This window comes from Artemia sp. Qi Xiang Cuo, chromosome 12, assembly GCF_049724085.1.
Source record: "Artemia sp. Qi Xiang Cuo chromosome 12, ASM4972408v1, whole genome shotgun sequence".
Lineage (NCBI taxonomy): Eukaryota > Metazoa > Arthropoda > Branchiopoda > Anostraca > Artemiidae > Artemia > Artemia sp. Qi Xiang Cuo.
Genome location: NC_142805.1, coordinates 55,193,261 through 55,216,228, shown reverse-complemented (window position 1 = coordinate 55,216,228; position 22,968 = coordinate 55,193,261). Strand labels below are relative to the sequence as shown.

Here is a 22,968-nt window from a genome sequence, read left to right as displayed (position 1 = left end):
AGTCTTTTTGTAAATCAAGTGAAGAAGATATATAACAGAATATTATATGTTTTCGGTGGTTAATTGTAGTCACCTTTTAAAGTTGATTTATATTTAGGCCTAGTGGGGTCATTATTAACCTACGTTTATTGTTGATGAGTAAATCCTTAATCACTAAACAAAAAAAAACAGGGGGTCGAAACATACATGTACAGAAACGGTAAATAATATACGGTATGCAGTTATGAATAAAAATAATTTACTAAATGTTCAAAATCCTGATTTTTTCAATTAATTGAGGTTTTATTTCTTGTGTTTTCATTTTACAGCTGGAAGTCCAGAAATCTTTTTGTTTTCTTACAAACATTTATTTTGTTTTATAAGTGCTGTTGCATAACAGCTAAAAGTATAACAGCTTTACAACTAAATCAAGTTTTACTCTATGATGATTTCTTAAGAGTAAGGATTGTTTCTATTCATAAGTAAATTTTTGATTGTTTAAAAAATGTCAAAGTAAAACTTCAAAGAGTTTTTTTTAGTGTTTTACTAAAAGGTTTGTGCACAGTTGCTAAAAGTATCACAAATACCTTTAATGTATATAAGTATCCAGGTCGTTCATGCATTAAATTTGGCCACCAGAGTTTTGGTCTTTTAAAAGATATTTTGTTCTTAGACCCAAAATTGGAAGCAACATTTACGCCATCTTCATCCAATAAATCCGTGTACACCATCGCATCTTTTGAACATCCTTGACAGAGTATAGAATACCGTATAGTACCTGTAATATTTAATTTAATCAAAAATCCATATAGCTGGCTAATATCTTCACACGCAAAAAGGAGAGGGGCTACGGAGAACCCAAGCAAACTGAGATTTCTGAAAGAGAGGAGAGTGGGGGGGGGGGGTGACACAAAGACATAGAGAATGAGTGAGTAAGAGATAGAGGAGGGGGAGGAGGAGGAGGGGAATATAGAAGGAGGAGTGAGAGCGGAGGAAAAAGAAAAACTAGAATTAGAAAAAAAGAACAATGGGTTAAGGACCCCCCACGAATTCGATAAATTACGCAAAAATACTGTCTGTATTTCATTCTCACCTGACAAAAAAAATGCTTCTTAATATAAATTATTTAAACTTTCTTCTTGGTTCTAGGAAAAACATTTAACGAAAGTGAGTTGGTTCAAAAATATTATGCATTTTTTATGAATAAAATATAGAACTGAACACTGGTACACTTATCAGAGGCAACGCTATTACGTTGCCCATAGTAAAGGCATAACGCTTCAATGTTCCACTTTTTTCCAGAGGCACTTCATAAGGAAGAGGCAGTCTTATAAGCATTGGAGGGGGCTCACTCGATTGAAAATCAAAAGTTTTAGTGCCCTTTTTAAGAGTCAAGAGTGATCGGATGGCAACTTGACCCCCCCCCTCACCCCTTCTTTTACCCAAATACATCCGATCAAAATCTTTAGATAGCCCTTTTGGTCCGAATTATCCAAAGATCATATAACAATAACTCTGGGGTTGACTTAAACCCCCAGGGCTCGGAGCAAGAGTTGTAAGTTATACCCCGAAGGCATATAAGGTTTTTATGGAAAAGACGGTCATACAAACTTTGGAGAAGGCTCATTTTATTGGATATTGAGAGTTGTAGTTTCCTTTTTAAGAGCCAGAAGTGATCGAGGGCAAATAACCCTACCCCGCGCCGTTTTTTCCCCCAATGAAACTGATAGAAATTATGAGCTTGCCATTTTGTTCAAAATAGTCCAAATAATATACAACAATGCCTCTAAGGTTGGCACAACCCCCGGAGCCCAGGGGCAAGCGTTGTAAGTTATGCCCCAGAGGCATATAAGCTTTTTTATGGAAGGGGTGACCACATAAACTTTGGAGGAGGCTCATTTGACTAGAAATTAAATTTTTTTTTCCTTTTTAAGAGTCAAAAGTGATTGTAGGGGCAAGTACCCCGTCCCGACCCTCTTTTTGTAAGTTATGCCCCGAGGCAACGTGCATTTTATAAGGGATTGATGTGTCGCTCATATATTATGCTGACACAATTTTAAATATTATTAGAACCTTACATGGAATAAAGAAATGTCTTAGTGTATTAAAGGTAGAATATGCTCGTGATCAATCCGTCGAAAACTGAATTGTTATTTTTTAGTTATAGTCGACTGAGGACATATGTGCTATACTAGAAGATACGGAAATAAACCTGTTCAACCGCTTACTTACCTAGGAGTCCTAATCAGTACGTTATTGAAGGCCACTCGTGTACGTCTTATTGCTAATACCCATAGAAAAGCTCGTTCTGCTTATAGAAAGGTTGTCCCGAGCAAGGCAATATTTATTCACGAAATTCTAGCTCGATTGTATAATGTGCTTATTGTGTTGAGTTTTCTCTACATTTTTCCGTTTTGGTATTTTTTTACACTGACAGAGAAGAACAAGCTGTGTACGTACAATTTATTATAATTATGCCAAGTATTTGCTTGGGCTTCCACCATGGTTTAAAAACCGTTATTTGGTCAGTGGATTTGTACTGATAGACTCCGCTTTGGCAGTTCCTACCAGAGATACGAATTTCCATAAAAAGTCCCTCACTCTTAGTCATCCTTGGGTAACTCTTCAGAAACAAACTTAATATGGTTATATTATTTGAATGCTGAATCTGGGTTAGCCCTTTTTATTGTATATATTCGTGTTAAATTGTGTTCTGCAGTTTATCTTTTTTACTGTATTTATTATTTTCTTATACTCTGCCGCCTATTGTATTTTGTACAGTTTTGACAGGTAATAAATCTATATGATATATCATATCATATATGATTTTTATGGAAAGGGGTGGTCGTATAAACTTTGGAAGAAGCATATTTGATTAGAAATAAAATGTCACCACAGCCCCCCCAAGGCAAAGATTGTAAATTATCTAATTTTTCCTTTTTTAACATGCAGGATTTATCATTGGGGAATAGGGTAATGTTTGATCATGGGTGCATCTGAAAAGACTTAGGGTATTGAGGTGAAATTTCGCGCAATGTTGAGCTAAATGAAAAGATACTATATGCATACACGTTATCAAAAACATATATCTGTAACAATTTAGGAACAGGAAGGATGTCAATATGAAACTTTCAGGACCACTACTACTACTACTACTGTGGCTGCAAATTCGACTGCAACATTGACTATTTCTTACAAAGACAACTAGCGACTGCTTGTAACGGGTACTATATTTACTTATGACTACTTTTAGAGAATGTTGGGGATGTTGAACAAATCAAAACACATTATGTGCATGCTGCTTGTCAAAAGAGCGTATCAGCAATACCTCAGAAATAGATGTGAACATTAAATTAATACTTTTAGGGTACGTTGAACAGTGCTTGAACCTTTAAGGAACGCTTAAGAGGATTTTCAACTAAACAAAAAGACACTGTGCGCATCCATGTTATCAACAAAGTATTGCCCTGTTCTATGCTCTGTAATCAATAGAGTATAGAACGAACTTTAACCCATAGTAATTGAAGCATTTAAATCAATCATTATATACGCCTGTGAAGGATAAAAGCACTTTTTACAACTTTAATGCACATAACGAGTTTTGATCTAGTTCAACCCTTAAAATTCTCTGAAAGCTTCAACTGAATGTCCTTGGTCTTTTTGAATAATAAAGGTCAAATATGACCTCTTTCCCAATATTCCTTACTATTTTTCAATTAAAGATGGCGTCATTGATAAGTCTTTATAGATGGACTAGCTTCTAGAATAGTTCTGTAAGTCTTTTAAAAGTATTGTCGACTTTAATCTTAATTTCAAAGCTAATTACACACAGGAACAAGCCTATGCCCTTTTCTTAATTGGAATAGTATTAGACGAACTACAGGAAAATCAGGGATCAAAATCCGTAAGATATGGCACCATAGCCCAGAGCAGCAACTCTTCAAAAGATCTTGTGCTATATTATCTTGTCAAAAGATAAGAGTGCTGCATACATATGATAATTTATTTTATTATTTCAGTTAAAATATACTAGAATTCATTATCTACCCAACAAGTATTTTTCTAGCTTCAAATACCTAGTTACTTAACTCCCATCCCGCCGGATTGGCCAATTCAAAGCTTCTCCTCTGATGGCATCATAACAATATTTTCAGTATGCCTCCCTGTTTGGTGCAGTCCTCAGCAGTACTGGGGTGGGGTGGTCAGAACAGTTTGCCCATCAGCACCTCGGAGGTCGTCCCCTTGGGCGAGAGGCACTTATCCTTCCTTCAAAGGCTATTTTGGCCAGTTGGGCTACCCAAAATAGCCTCAATTCGAAAACTCAGGGTATTTTGCTATGGACCCCATGAATTTCAAAATGTGTTAAAAGCGAATCTTCTTTCGTATAATGACAATTATTCGGAAGCTTCGAAAAAAACAGCTAAAGGTGTAAATCATGGTTTCCACGAGTGCGAATATTCTCCTGATCTTTACCGTCAGTTACAAGATGCAAAAGGCCTTGGAGCTGATCCAATGATTATAGCTTCAAGTGAAACGTAGTAATCCAAAATCAGTTTATTTTAGCACAAGATGATGTAACAAAGCTTAAAGCTGGCCTAGTTAAAGATATAGAGAAAAAAGTTCAAAAGAAAAAGTGGTTGCCGTCGGAAGCGCAGGAGGCTCGCACAACTAGCCGCTACAAACTCTGAGTTGATTATTTCTGAAATATATGATTCAATCACGCTGGAAGACAACGGAAAATTTGGCCAAATTGAAAAATTGTTTTCCACTCTGAAAATCCAGATTGAGACATTAGAGCTCCGGGTAGCTACTATGGAGGAAAAACTGGATGATTATGAACAGGAGCGTTTACTTGATTCTTTGTTTTTGGATTGAAAAAGGCCCCCGGAACTGACCTGGGCACACCGACCGTTTCAGACTACCGAACCCAACGTCAAATAGCCAGACACCGTCGCCCGTTGCGCCAGTTCTCGTTAAACTTGCAACTAAAGATTCAGGAATATTAGTTACTAAATATCTTACGAAAGCAAAAAGCGATTCTTGAAGGTGCAAGAAACTGATAGTGGCCGGCTTTTTACTCCCCCCCCCCCGTGGAAAAGAAGGATTTCCAAATTTGAGAATTTTATTTGAGTTTTTTTTTTGTTTACGTAGGGGGAAGGAGTTTTGATACTTGTGTATCATGGGCCACTCACTCAAGTTTTCGCTGTGTAAAACTCAAGAACAAGCCGGTTTCTTCGTTAGTTTTTTTCAGCTTAGTGCGAGACAATACAAAAACAAGCCACAGAATATATGGGAAATTTATAATTCGGGCTATATATTTGCACATAAGGGGGGGGGGGCAAAAGTATTTGGACAGTTTGAAGTCAGAAAACAGTTCTTTCTAGGTATATGGCCACTAAAAAATTACAGAAGAATAGCGAAGTATCTGGAAATTTGGGAAATTTTTCCAAGTTATAATAGGCTACTATTATTAGGTTAATGTAGTGTTTCGTTTAAGTGTTTTATGATGATTGCTCATCAAAGTTTATGTTATTTGTGCCTTTCATTTATGTTATTTTACTGTGTTCATGGCCGTATATTTGGCATTAAAATACACTTATCTATCTATCTATCTAATTTGCAGAATAATTGTACCAAACACATTTTGCATGCAGACCCGCTATACTTTACCCCCCCCCCCTTATGTGCGAATCTATAGCCCAAATTTATTTCTAAAGTAACGAAGAAGCTAACGAAAAAAACAGTGTGTTCTCGAAGTTTACACAGCGTAAACTTGAGTGAGTGGCGTACAATATACAAGTGCCAAAATTCCTTCCCCCTACGAAAAAAAAATTCAAAATTTTCAAATATGGAATGCTTTATTTTCCACGAGGGGGGGGGTATTTACGGGGGTATTTTCAGGGAGGGGATTATTTTCCGGGGGAGGGGGTATTTTCTTGGGGGGGGGGGGTAAACGCCAAGAGCCGAAACTGATATGGTGTAAAGAACGTGTGGACTGATCGTGGCCGTGTTTACAAGTGTGAGCAAGCTGATAACCAGGCAAAACGCATACGTTCGCTTGGTGAAACCATCTAGTTTTTAGTCTATTTGTGATTTTGTGTTTTTTTTCTTATTTATTTTGTTTCAGTATTACAGTTCAAATTTAATATTTTTTTTCCTTGGTGAGAAGAAGAAATTAGTTTTTTTAATATATGTTGAATGATATTTCTTCATTGAAGAGATTTATGTGTAATCCGCTTTGCATTAAAGATCATTTAAAGGCTCAAATTGGATGTGATGATTTACCTTTTATTAATTCAAAGCCTCTTCGAGAGAGTTCTTATATATTACCATCGCAAGTTAGCTCAGACATGTTGCTGCGTCTCTGCTCGTTGAATTGCCACCTCAGTACAGGATATTTAGATATTCTTCAGTTAAATGAGAAATATTCTTCAAATTTTGATATTATGGGTATTTGTGAAACTTTTTTGAGTTCTGACCAATCTCTCTCGGTTTATTCTTTTCCAGGATATGATTTTGAGGTAAGGAAACGATCAACTATAAACCGAGGAGGCTTTTTTTGAGGAGGCTATGAACCAAGGAGGGATTTTTAATTAAGAAGAATATGAAGTATATGGTGAGACCCGATTTGGGTGTGTGGATAGAAGGTAAGATAGAAAGTTAGGGTTTGGAATTGGAAATTGAAAAAAGAGAAGTTCTAATTAGTATGGTGTATAAGCCGACCAGTGCTCGCTTGGAGGAGTTTATTGCAGGTTTTGATGAGTTATTGAGGTTTGTTTTCGCTACTAGAATGGATTTTTTCGTATGGGGGATTTTAGCTTTAATCTTTTAGATCTTTCAGGTGATAATTTGGATTTCTTTAACTATATAGTTTCAAATCATTTATACCCTTTAAATTATGTTCCTAGTCGAATTTCTAGTCAATCTGTGACGCTAATTGATAATGTTTTTGCGGGTCGTAATTATTTGAGCCGAAGCTATTCTGATATGATGCTCCATCCAGGCTCGGGTCATCTCTCAGTGGTAGCCCACGTAACTTGTCTGAAAAAAGGAAGGATCCCGGCAAAGAAAATACTGACGCCTGAGCTGAAAAAGTAGAACTTGTCAAGTGTGACTCAATTCTGGTTCATGTCTATCTTTCAATCGATTTATGATAAAACATGTGCTTTGCGACTGGTTAAAAAAAGAAGAATGACCCTCGGAAGTCGTGGATTACGAAAGAAATAATAGACATGATAAAAAAAAAGAAATCTGCTTTATGAACAATCTCTAAATAGTCAGGATGATGCAGATTTTACAGATTTTAAGAGAGTTAGAAATAAGGTGAATAGCATGAGGAGAAAGGCAAATAAGAAATATTATGAATACTAGTTATCAAATCATAAGGGAGATACTAAAGCGACATGACAAGTCATTAATGAGTTTGTGGGATTTCAGAAAAGTAGCCGGTCGCCTTGCATTGATATTAATGGAAGTTTTGTGAGTGATAGAAATGTTGTAGCGAATCATTTGGCCAGTTTTATTCTCATATTGGCTTGTTAGTTCAGGAAAGTGCAAAGAATGACAGGAAAAAATTTCTTAGTGAAGAATTTGTTGACTCTCGTGGTGACAATCTGGAGTTCCAGTTTGAGAAATGCACAACGGATGAAGTGATGAAAATAGTAAAAGCGCATAAAATTGAATTCGGCTGGGATTGATGGTGTGAATCTGACAATTTTTAAGGCTGTAATGATGTATATATTACCATGTATACTCCTTATCACCAACTTGTCACTGGAGACAGGGACCTTTCCAGAAGCCAAGATAGCTATAGTTATTCCCCTTTATAAGGGGGGTGTCAGGTTAAATTCCGTAAGTCGGAGAACAATATTGATACTGGCGTTATTTTCAGGAATAATAGAGAAAGTGAGTAACCGACGTTTATATAACCATATCACGAAATGTTGTTTACTAAGTGAAACCCAATTCGGGGTTCGGAAAGGTCATACAACTAGTGATGCTGCCATTCATCTTGTTGATTTTGTAAATAACTGATTTGAAAAAGGTGAGATCCCCCTAAAATTTTTTTTTTATTTTGAGAAAGCATTTGATACGGTTGATTTTAGAATTTTACAACGAAGATTAGATTGTTTAGGCATTAAAGGAGTGAGTTTAAAATGGTCTGAAATCTATTTGTGTGGAAGGTCTATGAAAATAGTGATTAATGATATTTTTTCTACGTTGTATCGGGTGTCTTGTGGTGTGCCACAGGGGTCAGTTCTTGGTCCACTTCTTTCTGGCTTATGCAGATAGCATGAGGTTTTATTTTCAGAAGTGTTGTCTAACGTCATTCGCTGATGACACTGCGGTTACGTTTTCAAGTCGTTGTTCGGATAGCCTCGTTTCGAAAGTTAATAGTGCGTTGGGATGTTTCTATGTTTTTACTGGTTTGTGTTTATTATCAGTAAATGTTACCAAGACTAATTTTATATTGTATTCTAGAGTAGGCAAGCCCCATGATATTGATGGTAGAATTATGTTCGGAAATAAGCCTGTTGTGCAAGTTCGGGAAATCTGTTATTTGAGTTTTTATATTGATTGCAATCTATCTTGGTAATATCATAGTGATGGTGTTGCAGCAAAGGTTGCCCGTGGTCTTGGTGCAATTCAAAGCTTTAAGAATTTTTTACCTCCAAGCGTATTATTGTTATTATACCACGCTTTGATTCATCCCTATGTTCCATATGGATGCTTGTTATGGTCAAGCAATTTTTATAAAAACTTTAAACGGGTTCAGATCCTTCAGAATAAAGCGATACGTCTTATTGGAAGCTACGTAAAAGGTGTCACCAACAATTCAACTTGCTTCAACAAATTAAAAGTGCTTAATATAGGACAGTTACGTGACTAACAGTTAGGAATTTTGCATACCAATGTTGGAACTCTGTAAGTCTCGAGGTTTTTCATGGCTATTTTAGTGACAATAGTTCACTACAGTTATGAGACTCACGATGCTGTTAATTTTGCTGTGTCATGTAAATGTGGAACCAGGGCTGGTTTCCCTACTAGATTTTCAGGGCCCCATGTATGAAACTCTATTCCAGAGAGCATTCGGGTGGCTGACCACCTCGGGTTATTTAAAAGTAATAAAAAAAAATTATTAGGAAAAGGTTCGTAGTCTTATTTACTTATTCTTATTCTTATTGTTCTTATTATTATAATTATGGTAGAACGGTTGATGAGAGATTGGTTATAGTTTTTATCTTGGTTAAGTAATTTTTTTGTAAATTTGATTAATTATTTGTTTTTAAAAAAAATCTAAGTAGCCGCACCGTCGCAAGCTCTTTTTCGTATCTTTTTTTGGGGTGGTTATTAGTAATTTATCTGTTACGTTTTTGTTTGTAAATAAAAAATTGAACTGAATTGAAATTAAATTGATCGGTGTGTTCCTTCTCCGATATATTCTAAAAATATTTTCCACTTTTTTCGCTCTCCAGTGAAATTTATAGCAGAGAGGAAAAAGCGGAAAATATTTAAAAACTATATCAGGCAGCGCGCTAGCGCTGCCTAAGTAAAGAACGATGTGGGCACAATAGTAGTAACTACCCTACCATTTTGCTTACGCCCCCGTACAAACAGGTTTTTCTGGTAGGTAAACATTTCTACTGGTCATTACACCTTTGCCAAGAGGAACGAGTATAACTTGATTGGTGATTAGGATTTGAATAAAAGGAATAGTTTTCTTTACAATTCATATTAGTAAGAGAATGGAATTCAAAGAAAATAGTTTTTTTTTATTTGAGAGGATATTAGTGGAGAAAAAAATGAGTGGTGCATTTACACTATTGGAGATTAATGATGGAACCGACAGCAGCAGCAGCAGCAACGATATACGAGTACCCAATATGGCTGTGGAAATAACTGCTGGTTGTAGACTATGTCTTTAATGGGACATTATGTATGCGAGATATTTGATATCATTAAGCAAATTTAAGCAGGAGGAGCAACTATGTTTTGCTGGAAAAGTGAATATTCTCCATATAAATAAACTTTGGTCAGAATTAGATGTCCTGTCGAAATATATTGATGAAAACAAAATGCATCAGTGAATATTATTATTATTGTAATTATGTTCAATAAAACTGTTTCTAAATCAATGGTATTTTTTTTCTTTCTACGGTAGAGAAGCGTATATTTTTTAGAGTACAAAAAAAAGAGATTCTGATTGGTCTGAAGTTGAACGTGAGAGAGTTAGAAATCTAAAAAATAGAAAGATTCGAGACAGATCGAATCATGAGGATTCTAGTTCTTATGGAAAAATGTTTGATTCTAGATGATGATTTTCTAGAGTTGTCAATTCAAAGGAAGATATTTTCTCGGGGAATGCTTGTCGATATAATGAAAACTTATTCTCCAACATTATACTATTGTATGAAGCTTCTACATCGTGGTCCAAATGCATTTACACAATTTATTGACATATTGATCACGACACGGCAAAATGATATTATGGATATGCTTTTTAAACATTAGTTTATAAATTTAGGACTTTTTTTTCATAAGAAAGATGGTGCCCAAGCATGATTTACTCCTCTTTCTCTCTCTATCTCAGACAATTTTTTTTGATATTGCTAGCTCAGTTTCATTGTGATAGTGAGAGTATCAACACCTAACAAAATGTTCTATAAATGTCTATTATGCATGTACACACAGGGCAGTTGGTTATCATGTGAGAATTGCACAATGATTGACGAGTATGATGAAAAGTGTACATTATGCAACCCGTGTAAATTGCATTGAGGATATGCTGTACAAATTAAAGGTTGTAATTCCTGTCTTGAAGAGGTGTGTGACTCTCATCCTAGAGGCCACCTATGCTCCAATTGTCATTATGATAAATCTAAAAAGTGGGAGAGTACATATCCCGGTATGATTGGAAATAATCCTAACCGTGATTTTAGTTTATTGCTACGAGATTGGTATCGTCGTGGTTTTAGATTGTTATGGGAGGAGGAACTAGGTCAACGATTCAACTGTTGGAACAACAAGAGAATATGGTTTCTACGTCATTGTTGTGAAGACAATGGGTGTTATGATTATAGGCCCACTGATTTATAATTGGCTGTGACGGAATGTGATTCGACACTTGAGGACACTATTTGTGAAACTGCTTCAAATACGCAAATTGAAACATGTGAATTCTATAGAATGAATGCAAATAGTATCATTGACTATACAAAGAGATATGACAAGAGTGAAGTCACACTCTACTGTAGAAAATGTGACCCTGACATTGCAGTACATCAGGATCAGTACACTGTGAATTCAGATAATCTACCTACACTACTTGTGGTCGACAATTACCTAGTAGCGAATGAAATCTAAAGAGTAGAAAAGTTGTTTTATCATGTGTATAATTTTTTTATTTATACACAATTTCACATACATCTTAAGTACATTTTATTCGTAGGGCACTTAAATCAATATTAAATACACTTGTAAGTATTTTCTCGACTAGAAAGTCGTTCAATTGAGGTAAGTCAACGTAGATGTTGAGAAACTGCTTGTAGGTGTAGCCACGACATCTGAACATGAAAAAGAGTAGTGCATGAAAGCCACATGTCTTAGTCGTTAAATCCTGTGTTCTTCGTTGATTTTGAATAGTGGTTTTCCCACTGCTTTCAATAAAGTTGCTGATGTATGGAGCGTAGAATTTATACGATAGGCCAAGAGGATCAAAAAATTCAATGTTCTTCGCTGTTTGAAAGATGCATAGCCAATGACCGGTCTTCAAAGTTGATGGACTGCTATTAACAATGATTAGGGTATTGTTAACACTTGGAATGTTTTCAATGAAGTCCGAGGGTATGCAATAGGACTTGTATTGGGACACGTAAGGATCCATATTAAATACATTGATTATTTGATTTGTGTTCATTGTGCAAGGTCTAGTAGAACACTGCCGTCGGGCGTGATTTCCCAATAGGTTTCAAATTGACTCAGTGATATTAGCGTGATACTCTCAGTCAGAGCATTGGCAAATGTACACTCTAAACGTACATTCCCAGTTCGTACTATGCTCATATCTTGTGTGCCTGACAAGTCCAAAGCAATAACCCTATGTTTTTTTGAAAACTTAAATTTGGTTATTCCATCTACAAATAGTTGAGAGTCTTGATATAGGGATTGCATTTTGAACTCGTAGAGAGTTCTATAGAATTTTGTGCCAAACGATAGAGGTCACTGTGAAATACCATTCACTTTGCATACAAGGTTAGATAGACCGTAAAAATTCAAATACTGAGGGGATTCAGTCCAGGATCCAACGACACTGCCACTCTTTACAAAGGCCAAAGCGACTTTTGATGGGATTTCTCTACTGATAAATGATGAATCGTTATAGCTACGAGAACCAGCGGCAATGTGACGTTGATTTGTGATCGTATGGGGGACACGAAGTTCAGTGTTGTTACCATTGGCTCTAAGCTTTTCCACTACCAATGCAACAGAGCTCATAACTTGTTGTTTTCGAATGTGGAGATTTACCGATGTGATAATGACATTTGAATCGGGTGCTGCAGAAAGTGTTTTTCTCAAAATGAAATTCGATGGGGCCATATGCAACTTTATGTCAATTTTGACATTGGGGGGTAGCCATTGGGGTATATTGAATATCTCATGATTTAATTTTCCAACTAGATGATACTCCTGGGTCACTGCTGTAGTCAACTCACCGTCAGTATCAACACCTGTTCGATATTCATAGCCCAATGATTGTCCTCTCATCTTCTTGTACGCCTTTGGCGTCACCATCATAAATTGTATGTAGCTTGCATAGTTGGATAAATTATTGCTAGTGCTCACCAATGTTCCATTAATAAATACATTAATTTGTTTGAATAGGTTGTGTAGAATACAGTTTTCATAGGAGAGACCATCGCCGGCATTTGGATTTGTATTATCTGACTTTTTCTTCACTGCAATATTTAAATCAATAACTATTGACGACAAATCAATGGAATAGTCTTCATTGGAAAATATTTGAAAGTGTATATTTTCCGAGAGGGGTGGTTGGGGATGAAATTGTTCATAGTAGCCATACTTGACACTGACATCAACATTTTCAGCATTGAATAGATTCAATGAGGAACTAATTGATGGATATGATTCCTTGTGGGGGAGATAAGTCATCTTAAGAGAAGAAATCCTTCTTTGATCTAACAATCTTTTTCTTTTTCTTCTTCTTTTGCTTATTGGGCTTCCTTGTTTTATTCCTCAAAGTGCTTGTTGATGTCCTTTGCTTCCTGCCTGGGTGGAGACTGATGAGTGAATGACGCGCACGCATCCTTTCCAACCCCTCCCTATTTTGCCAAAATTTTAGTTGCTCACCAATAGCTCTTGCTGAAGGTCAAATATTTTCCGTAACACTCTCTTTTAAATACTGTGCATTCCTTCCAGGCCCATAATGCGAAGGTAGCACAATTCGAAGCAGCAGGCACACGATATTTTTTGGCAAAGTGGTGTTGCAGAACGAACTAGCCTAGCAAACCAGTTACCAAGACCATAGCCAGACATTGTAGTACGCCCCTTGTAGTAGTCCAATCCATTGCCTATTTGACGTGGACTCAAAGCACATACATAACGGTCAATATCGGGACAGACAAATGGAATTCTTCTATTGTTCATTGCTTAGGTTATTGTACCGTCGTTGTCGTTGACAATGGGTCGAAAATGAAATGTAATCACTGCTAAGCCTTTTGAAATTGCTATTGGATAACCTAATTAATTTCTTAGTGTTAAATGACAGAGTTCCAAATAGGAAGTGTTTACGGGAATATACTGAAGATGCTTTATATTGTAGTGGTGAACATGTTCTTGATTGGTTTTTCGTTCAAGAACTCGTAGGAGGGGAACATTTGAATTACCATCCCGAGATGTTTCCACAAATGAAGCGTAGAGAAATATACAAGTGTCTGTGGAGAAGCTGGGTGCATAATCTGAATAGATAACAAGGTCACTACCACTGAAATTTTCTTTGTTAATAATACGGTTTTTAAAACCAAGAAACTCACGTAAATTCTCATTGAGGAAAATTCTTTCATTCTCAAATGGATTGGTAATATAAATTCTCCTTTGTTCCGTCGAGTAATTGAAAGTGAAACCACCTTTTTTTCGACTTGGAATTTTTTTGTTGATAACTCGACACAGTTCATGCATGTTATTGTATTGCATATAGGGGATGTTAGCAATAGGGTACTCATTAGAGTCAAAAGTTGCCATCACACCCTCATCACCGAATTCAAATGTTCTAATTTCTATTTCATATTTATGACCTTTTCTCAGGGTGCCATAATTATTTTTGAGAATACATTCGATAAGAGCCAATTTATATGCATCGTAAAATTTGCCGGTGATGGAGTTTTGTCAAAAAATCACTTGTCGTATTCAAGTCACTGTAGAGGATTGGAAACGTTTGACATGAAAGTTACATATAAATCATTGAGCATTGTCAATATCTTCAGCACTGACCCAAGAATCAAAATCCGAGTTGTATCCTAGCCAGCGAACAAGTAACTGTTTCTTACCCCTGCGAGCACGTGTCTTTAATATCTTTTCAATTTGATAGATTTCAATAGCATTTTTACCTTTTTGCAATTCATAGTCGTAAAAGCCACCGAAAATCTCTTCATCTTTGCTATCACGCAGGCGATAAGTTATGGGTTTGGCGTTTAGGATTTTTGCCACTTTGAAAAGTTCAGTGGACCACAAGTAATTTCCTTTTTCAAAAACATTAGTTGTTCTATTAATTCGAACAGTATCACCAACATTGAATTTATTTTTCTTCTTCTTGACTTTTGATTCATTGGAATATTGTTTAAGAAAGGTGTCAATTTATCTAGATCATGAATAAAAGCCGGCGTATTTTTCAATGTACAATATCTTGAAATTAAAAGTCGAATAGTTCTTATCAATCGTTCGGCCAATGCAGCCTTTATAGGACTGTGATTATGATAGAGCAGTGTACTATATTTCTCTAGTACTTTTGCAACCTGGGGATTAACAAATTCACTACCGCGATCCGTTTGAATTTTTTTATATATGAATCCTGTTCGAGAATACTTTCAATGGCCTGAGCAACTTCAACCCCTCTCTTTGATCGCACTGGAATTGCATATGCATAGCGACTAAAAACACTGAGTGCAAGGAGACTGTACTTGTACGGTGTATTGTGACGTCTTTGAAGCTCATCTAGAGTCAGGAGATCTGCTTGCATTATATGCAATGGGTAAAAGGCTGTAGCTTTTCGATATTGATTGGCACGAAGTCAATGATTTCTATGCAGATTGTAACTTGATTCATTTTGTAGATAGTCTTGTACACTTTTAGTGCGAACACCAGTGACTTTGGAAAGAGTTGTGGGGGAACTTAAACTCCCCGCCTCGCCAATATTTTCATAAACACCTTTCAGAACTTCAGCCATTTTGAACGTAAACACGTTGAGTAACGTCCGCTACCCTTTTGTATACTGGCTGCTGGTGGTGGTGGGGACGTTGATTTGATGCGTCTTCGCTTTTGTCTAGCTATCAGTGGTGTGCTAGTATTTTCCAAAATTTATTTAAAATCTTCTTCTTCTTCTTCAAGTTCATATTTTAATGTTGATGATGATGATGATGCATGTTCATTTAATTTTTTTTAGAATTTGTCAATTGCCAATAACACTTTTGGAGAATTTTAATGTATTTATAAAGTTTTACAGATGAGTGTCAAATGATAAAAGTCCTTCACTATTTTTAAAAATGTCTTACATTAAATAAAGTAGATTATAACTCTTGCCTTGAATTATAATCATTTCACCATTGCTCTCAACTTGAATTTGACCACTTTCCAAGAGATAAGTTAAGAGTCGTTTACTTTGTTCTCGATATGAGTGGGGCATTAGATTTCCAATTTTCAATACAATTGAATCCGAGTCCTCCTTTCTTTAATTGTGTTCCAGCAGCGGGAGACTCTTGAGAAGATGATTCTTTTTTGGGATCGGCAGGAGTGGTCTTTGAACGAGAGTGCTTGTCCACTCGACGAAGTGTATCTTGAAGTAAAATCAGTTTTTTATCATCATCAATAATTTAATTGTCGAATAATTTACTCAGATTGTCCTCAAAGTGTTCGACGGGTGAGAGAGCGAGTTCTATTGGAGTCAATTTATAGGGTTTTGCCATCTAGAGAAAACTGTTTACAAGTCCTGCAATTATTGGCAGTAAAAGTGTGAAAAAGCTACCGACCGTCTGAAGAAGTCGTTTCCTTTTAAAATTCTTTCCTTTTTTTTAGAGGCCAATGTACGTACAATGGAACAATGTTGCTTTGCCTGTTGCTTAACTACTTCTGGTAGTTGAACATTACCCTCGGTAAATTTAAACAAATTTCAGATATTAGATTAATGAAATCATGGTCAATACCGTGTTTGAGTATTGCTTTTCTAAGCGGAGGTTTTGAAGTGCTTAGAACTGAAAACAAGTGCCTATTTTCATGTAGTTTCTTCAGTGTCATGATAGCGACTAATAGGTCTTTTTAGTGTTCAACGGGAGATATACTCTAATTTCATTGTTGAAAATATCTGTGACTACACGCAGATCCTCAGTTGTATTTTGATTAAGATCCAATAGGATATAACCATGGGGTTTATTAGTTGCCTGATTGTATGCTGAGAGCAGAAATTTAGGGGCACCTGGATATATTTGTTTATTGAGGGTTTTTAGCGAGCTAGAATCACGAACAACTTTGTAGATGATATAGTAGGTGCAGTTCAAAGCAAGTGTTCGCATACATTTGCTCTGATGAAAGAGATTGTGTAGAACTAGAGTAACAGAAATCTGTTCATGATGAGAGCGAACTGTGAACAATTGCAGCATTTGCTGGGACCATTGTTCAATAGATTCAGCCAGATCGTCAATGATCAGCCAAGAGTTTGATTAAATGATGTTGAAAACATCAAGTCCCTGTATGAACTGTATCTGCATCGATCCCATGGTGGTGGCATCAATTGCTTTTATTTTATTGTATGACTCCTGCGAAATACTATAGCAATAGTAGATTTTTTCCGGCTTTTCCACAAACATTTTATCACAATTTTTGATTATTTTACTTAAGAGTGTTGTTTTGCACGACATTGAGGGCCCACACAGAAACGATCTGAATGGTGTTTTAAATTGATACATGTTCCTTTCAACAGTTCACCTGGACAACTAACTGTAGACCCTTATTGTATAATGACTAAATACTTTTTACCTACTGCTACTACTCTGTTCTTCAAGAAGACAAAGACAAAGACAAAGACGAATAAAGAATCATATTTTTTTTCTTTTATTATATGCACATAAAAAAGTAACAATACATTGAAAAAAAATACACTTTTTAAATTTATTCATAATAAAAAAAATACAACAACATTTACATAGGTACACACACAGAAAAAAAAGACTTTTTTTTGTTTATAGAGAAAAAAAAACATTAAATTAGAGAGAGCACTTGAAAAAATACACTTTTTTAAATTTATTTATAATAAAAAAATACAACAACATTTACATAGGTACAGAGAGAGAAAAACACTTTTTTTTTGTTTATTTGTTTATTTATAGAGAAAAAAAACATTAAATTAGAGAGAGATGGCACTTGAAAAATAAAAAATCTGCTCTAAGTCCAAAAAAAAAAGATAAATTTGGTGACAGTTCGCCCCCCGCACTGGCGGCGGCCCCCCCCGGGCCGCGAGGCCCCCCCCCCTCCAAAAAAAAGGTTTTTAGGAATTAATTTACAGGACTTTATTTAAACCGAGACTTTCCCTGTGGGCAATACATTCGATCCGGTCTGAAGTTAAATAGTGTCCAAGGGGGAGGGTGGTCACACCATCTTGACAAACATAGACCTTGTCGGAAATGGTACTCATGGCTATTTTTTCTACATTTACAGTAAAGTTCCTGTAGTTCAATGAACGAATTGCCAACAATTTGGCTCGTGGAATTGTATTTTCAACAATACAATTCCTATAAATGTTCATGTCGAAATTCTTGTCCACATAGCGCGTGGGTACTCCTTTGCAACGTTTCTTGATTTCCTCGTCGTATGTCTGTATAAAGTACACCTTCGGACCTACAAACATACCACGGGAAATCAAGTCGCTACCCGTTTCAGATTTAAAAAATAAAAGCTGATTGGGCACCCGACGTTTTACTAGCTCAGGGTAAAGACCACTGCTCCAATTGGTGTAGTCCATCCGTGAGCTGATAAATTCACCGTGCGCCAAATCATCAATTAGATTTGGTGTTTTTACTTTGAGCAGTAGAGAATCCGTGTCACCGTAGCAGACCTCTACTTGCCCCTTTTCCGGCCACTGTACCCTAGCCAAACTGTAGTATACTTCCAACATGATCTTTTTTGAGATCTCCAAGATAGCACTGCCTGCAGCAATATTTTTATTCAGGACAATGCGTCTTTTTTTCCTATTCAAAAGTACCATGTCCGGGCCAATGATTGTAAAGGAAGTTTAATTGGGATCGGCAATAATTCGAGCACATTGTTCGGGATCGGTCACAACGTCACAACGATTCCTATTGCGGACACTCTCACACATTTTGCCGAAAGCCGAATTTAAAATGAGTTTATAAATTTCTTTTTCGGCGTTCGTCTGCGCTGCAGAATGTTTGTTGACAAAAGTGTCAACAAATGTTTTCAAATAGGGTTTTTGACTAAACTCGAGTGCTCTGTGAACCTTTGTGACGTTGAAACCATTTTTACACATCCATTTTAAGGCTACATGATGCACAACTATGTTTTTTTTCGGCAGAAGGTCAGCAATAAGTTTTTGTTTTGAAGGTGTCCAATGCAATCCGTCCACCTCGACTAAACGCCTATTGCAAGGGCTCAAAGAGTCCTTAGTCACAGGTCTATTGATAAACGGGAAAACAAAATCCTTTACTGAATCGTGAATCTCGACTGGTATCTCTCCATCAATTTCAAAAAACCATCCAACCGGTCCATTCTCCTCAACACTGTCAATGTTGGGGAAATGGGGAGCTTGAGGGTCATTGAGCCATTTATAGTCGCCGCAAGGTAGTGCATAATGGGACAAGGCCGAGGGGTAGAGAGAATTCATATCGAGGAAAACTGCATTCGATTTTGTCCCCGTCTTCTCCCCCTTAGGATCGGTTTCCTAGATTAGGTTCCCATGAAAAACAAAACCCCCCCCTCAGTGACTTTTCGATGACCAGAGGCTGATCAATGTCAGTATTGAGCCTGATTTTTTCTCCACTAATTTTTAGGATAAGGTCCATCACTGGATTAGGTGAAGAAAAATAATACCCCAAATCAAGATTAAATTCCTCATAGATTTTATCCGTATTTTTACACATAATGTCTAACAAAGTTAACACGTCACTCGACAAATACAGCTTGCAGTAGTCAAATCCATTTTTACACCCTCCCTCTGCCCAAACTTTTTTTAGCAAAACTGTATTCCTTGGGGGTGCAACCACGATCGTGAAGACTGTCAGTAAAACTATTCAATACAAGGAACAGTCTCCTCGGCGAATCTCAACATGGAACAATAATGGTCATAAGGATAGATGCCCTTGACCGTTAACAAATCATATAAATAATTTGGAAGTTGTTGCTTGAGAAGGGGGAAAGCATTGCAGCCGTCATCGTTTTTCTGCACCAGAATTAATTCGCTCAATGTTGTGGGGAAAAAACAATATGAATCTAAAAAGTGAAATTTCGTCGTACAATTCATGTAGTCTAGAATATGTTTACAAATAAAGTCCGAAACACGAAACTTTTCTAAGAAGGAATTCATGAGATTCTACGCGCGTATGTCTATAAAATAAGCATCATCATCTGTGATTCCATCTCTGGGAATAAGAGACATCGAAGGTAGCACATACTTTAGCTTAGAGTGAGAATTATGTATAAAACAGAAAAAAAATATGTTGTTTAATTTTTAAATTACACGAATTGTGAGCCCACCCACGAAAGTTACTTTTTCCCGTTGAATTGGGGTCAATAAGGTGATTATGGTCCTGCACCGCGTCTTTTGGGGCAAGGGCCTCCCTACACACCCAGCAAATTGTCCCCTTTTCCAGCGCCCGTTGCCCTTTATCCGACAATGTCATTGGATAATTGGTATGACGTAATCGTGAAATTGCTCTGTTTGCCGTTTTTATTAAAGAAACCAATAGCTTTTCCATACTGCCCTCCTCGTCCATAGTCAAAAAAAACTCTTCCAATTGCATTTTATTGTTGGCGTCGCGACGGGCGTGCGCATAGGAACACGCAACTAGTTTGTGTTCCTTGACTATATTCGGCTGTGATGGGTCTGATACCTCAAACGGTCTTGTTTCACAGTCTAAAGACACTTTATCAAATTGTAGAGGAGACTTTTGAAAATTTTTAAACTGTAGAGTGTCTTTACCGTCTAGCGACATTTCAATTCTTTGATTTCCATAAATTTTGCAACGTCCCATGTGATCTGAGAATGTTCGCTCAGATGTAAATGGGGAAAGGCATATGGGGCAATAGAAACGTTCTCCTTTCTGAATGCTTTGAGATAGGAGTGGACTTAGTGCTGGGACGGGGAAAAATGACCATAAGAATTTACATCTTTGGGAGGTTCGTAAATAATCCATGCCCAATTTTTAACATTTTCCACCATCGGTGTCCTCACTGAGTACAAAACCTCTTTTTTATTCGGTTTTTCCCCCCCTCTCCAATTTCAGTGTCATACTGGAGAACAACCACCCCCACCCCAATATTTTCATTTGATTTTTCGAATATGCTTATTTCTTTAAATGACACTGAATATTTTCCCTCTAAATACTCAGAATTTACTTTAGGGAAATTTTTTTCACCGTTGCGTGCAAGTCTGTCGAAATTTTTCATTGTTGAATCATTTTTTAATGTCTTATGGGCCGCTGCAAAAAACGCGTACTTAAAACTTTGCAGCCCTGTGTCAAATCTGAAACCTTGAACCCCTTCTGTAGCCAACAAATCTTGGTCGCATTTTATTCCTTTACCCCTCCCTCCTCTTAAACTAAAGTTTTTTTTAAATCGGCTGAGAGTCAGATCCCGGCGTTCACTGTAAAAACTTGTTGACCAGATTTACATGTCACTATCCGCATCAAGATTTGACATTATATTGTTTAAACAGTTGAAATTAATGTCTTAAAATTCGTGTATACATGGTTAAACAGTCTCTTTACCTTATAAAAAATGAAAATAAAAAACGCCACCAGATGTTCCCTGTTGTAAATAAACTTTTTGATTCACCGATGCTTTAATTCCCCCTCGACCTCCCCAATTCTGGATCTGAATCTCAATTTTTGCTCGAATTCTGTCGATATAGCTATGGAGAACTTTCACGGGGTCAGTTAAAATAATGCCAGCGTTTTCCCCGGGAAGGCTAAAATCTACCCTGTATGTTTGCAAATGGCTTAGAGCAGATTCTAACAAATAAAAATCAGGGAATTCCGGGGACGTAGCACTATTTTCATGTCCTGTCCCTGTTTGTTCAGGACTCAATTCACTAATTGTAAAGTTCTGATTAAAAATGTCCCCGGAAGAATGAGGGCCAACAATATGAACAAGACTGTCCATTTCTTCAGCTGTAAATTGAAAATCCAGGGGGATATCAAATAACGTACCTTCACTAACATCTGGTGAGAGGGGGCAATTACCCATGATACTTTGAAGTCCTGGACCAGGGAAGGCAGAAGTTTTCACAGCTTCCCCCTGAAACTAGAAAATGAATGGATTAAGTTTTTTTTTTCCGAAAGTTTTATCACAATTATAACACACTTCTTTTTTTACTAAAAAGTTACCCCCCCCCCCCAACCCCTCCCGGGGAGGACCCTTGGGAACCGGGAGCTTCCGTCGAGGTAGGAGGATCGATGCCCTTTCGAGTTGGGGGTATCAGACTTCACAACACTGCTCAAATAGAACAGGCTCAAATTATTTTCTCAAATGCATCTTTTTCAAACGAAAATAATTGCTTGAAAATGAGTTCATGCAAAATAATGTTTTCTTCGCATGTGAAAGACATAATCGGAGATTATTAAAAAGACCCTTCTTATCGCAAATACATATCCTGTTTCAAGAACCTCACTAAGCGGATTAAAATTCAGACTGTAGCGATGGGAATAATTTGATAGCACCGGATTTTCCTCTGTCTTTTGCCAACGGATTTGTTTGAAGTTGACCTGGGCTAAATAAATGACTGTAAGAGAGAAGAACTTTTTTTCTCCATCCATATCAACAATTAAAGTGCAATTAAAATTATGGATGGTCCATTTTTAGAGCCCCCCTCCCCCTCCCCCCCTCCTGGGGAGGACCCTTGGAACCGGGAGCTTCCTTCGAGGTAGGAGGATCGATACCCTTTCCGAGTTGGGGGTATCGGACTTCTCAACACTGTTCAAATAGAACAGCCTCAAATTCTTTCTCGAAAACACCTAAGTGTTTCAATGAAATGTCCAAAAACGGGTTCGCCCCAAATAATGTTTCTTGACATCGCTGTGATGACATATTTGGAAATTATTAAAAAACCTTTTTTCCTGTGTTAATTACTTATTGAAGATAGACATCCTGTTATTTAAAGCCCACTATGCAAGAAGCCCACTTAGAATTCAAAGCGGATTAAAAAGCGATGGGAGATCTAATAAGGAGTGGATGCACGCAAATGGCTTAGCGACAAAATACCAGTTTAATAGTGCTTGTCAACTGTTAAATAGCAAATCGTTTTTGTTTTTTTTTTAAAATATTTAGTTTTGTTTAAAAGGAATATTGGAATTTTTGCATTAGAATGCGTCTTTGTTAGAAGTTACAAGGTAAGTTTTTTTTTTTTTTTTTTTTTTTTTATAGAAATGCATGATAAGCGTTCCTTTATATACTGCTAATTTGGTTAATGAAAGAAAATGAAATAGTTTTTAGAAACAAATTTTAAGTTTTACTCATCAAAAGCTATGCGCCTGA

The 22,968-nt window shown here is 36.7% G+C and overlaps 1 protein-coding gene across 3 annotated transcripts in view; it reads right to left on the bottom strand.

Annotated features, from left to right (window-relative positions):
- The window catches only part of LOC148946292 (beta-glucuronidase), a 124,147-nt gene that overhangs the window by 48,054 nt on the left and 53,125 nt on the right, over positions 1 to 22,968 (bottom strand). For all 3 annotated transcript variants that reach the window (XM_089098356.1, XM_089098357.1, XM_089098358.1), the window contains exon 6: positions 567 to 757. In XM_089098356.1, the coding sequence (XP_088954482.1) occupies positions 567 to 757 (191 nt within the window). The remainder of the gene's footprint in view (positions 1 to 566; positions 758 to 22,968) is intronic.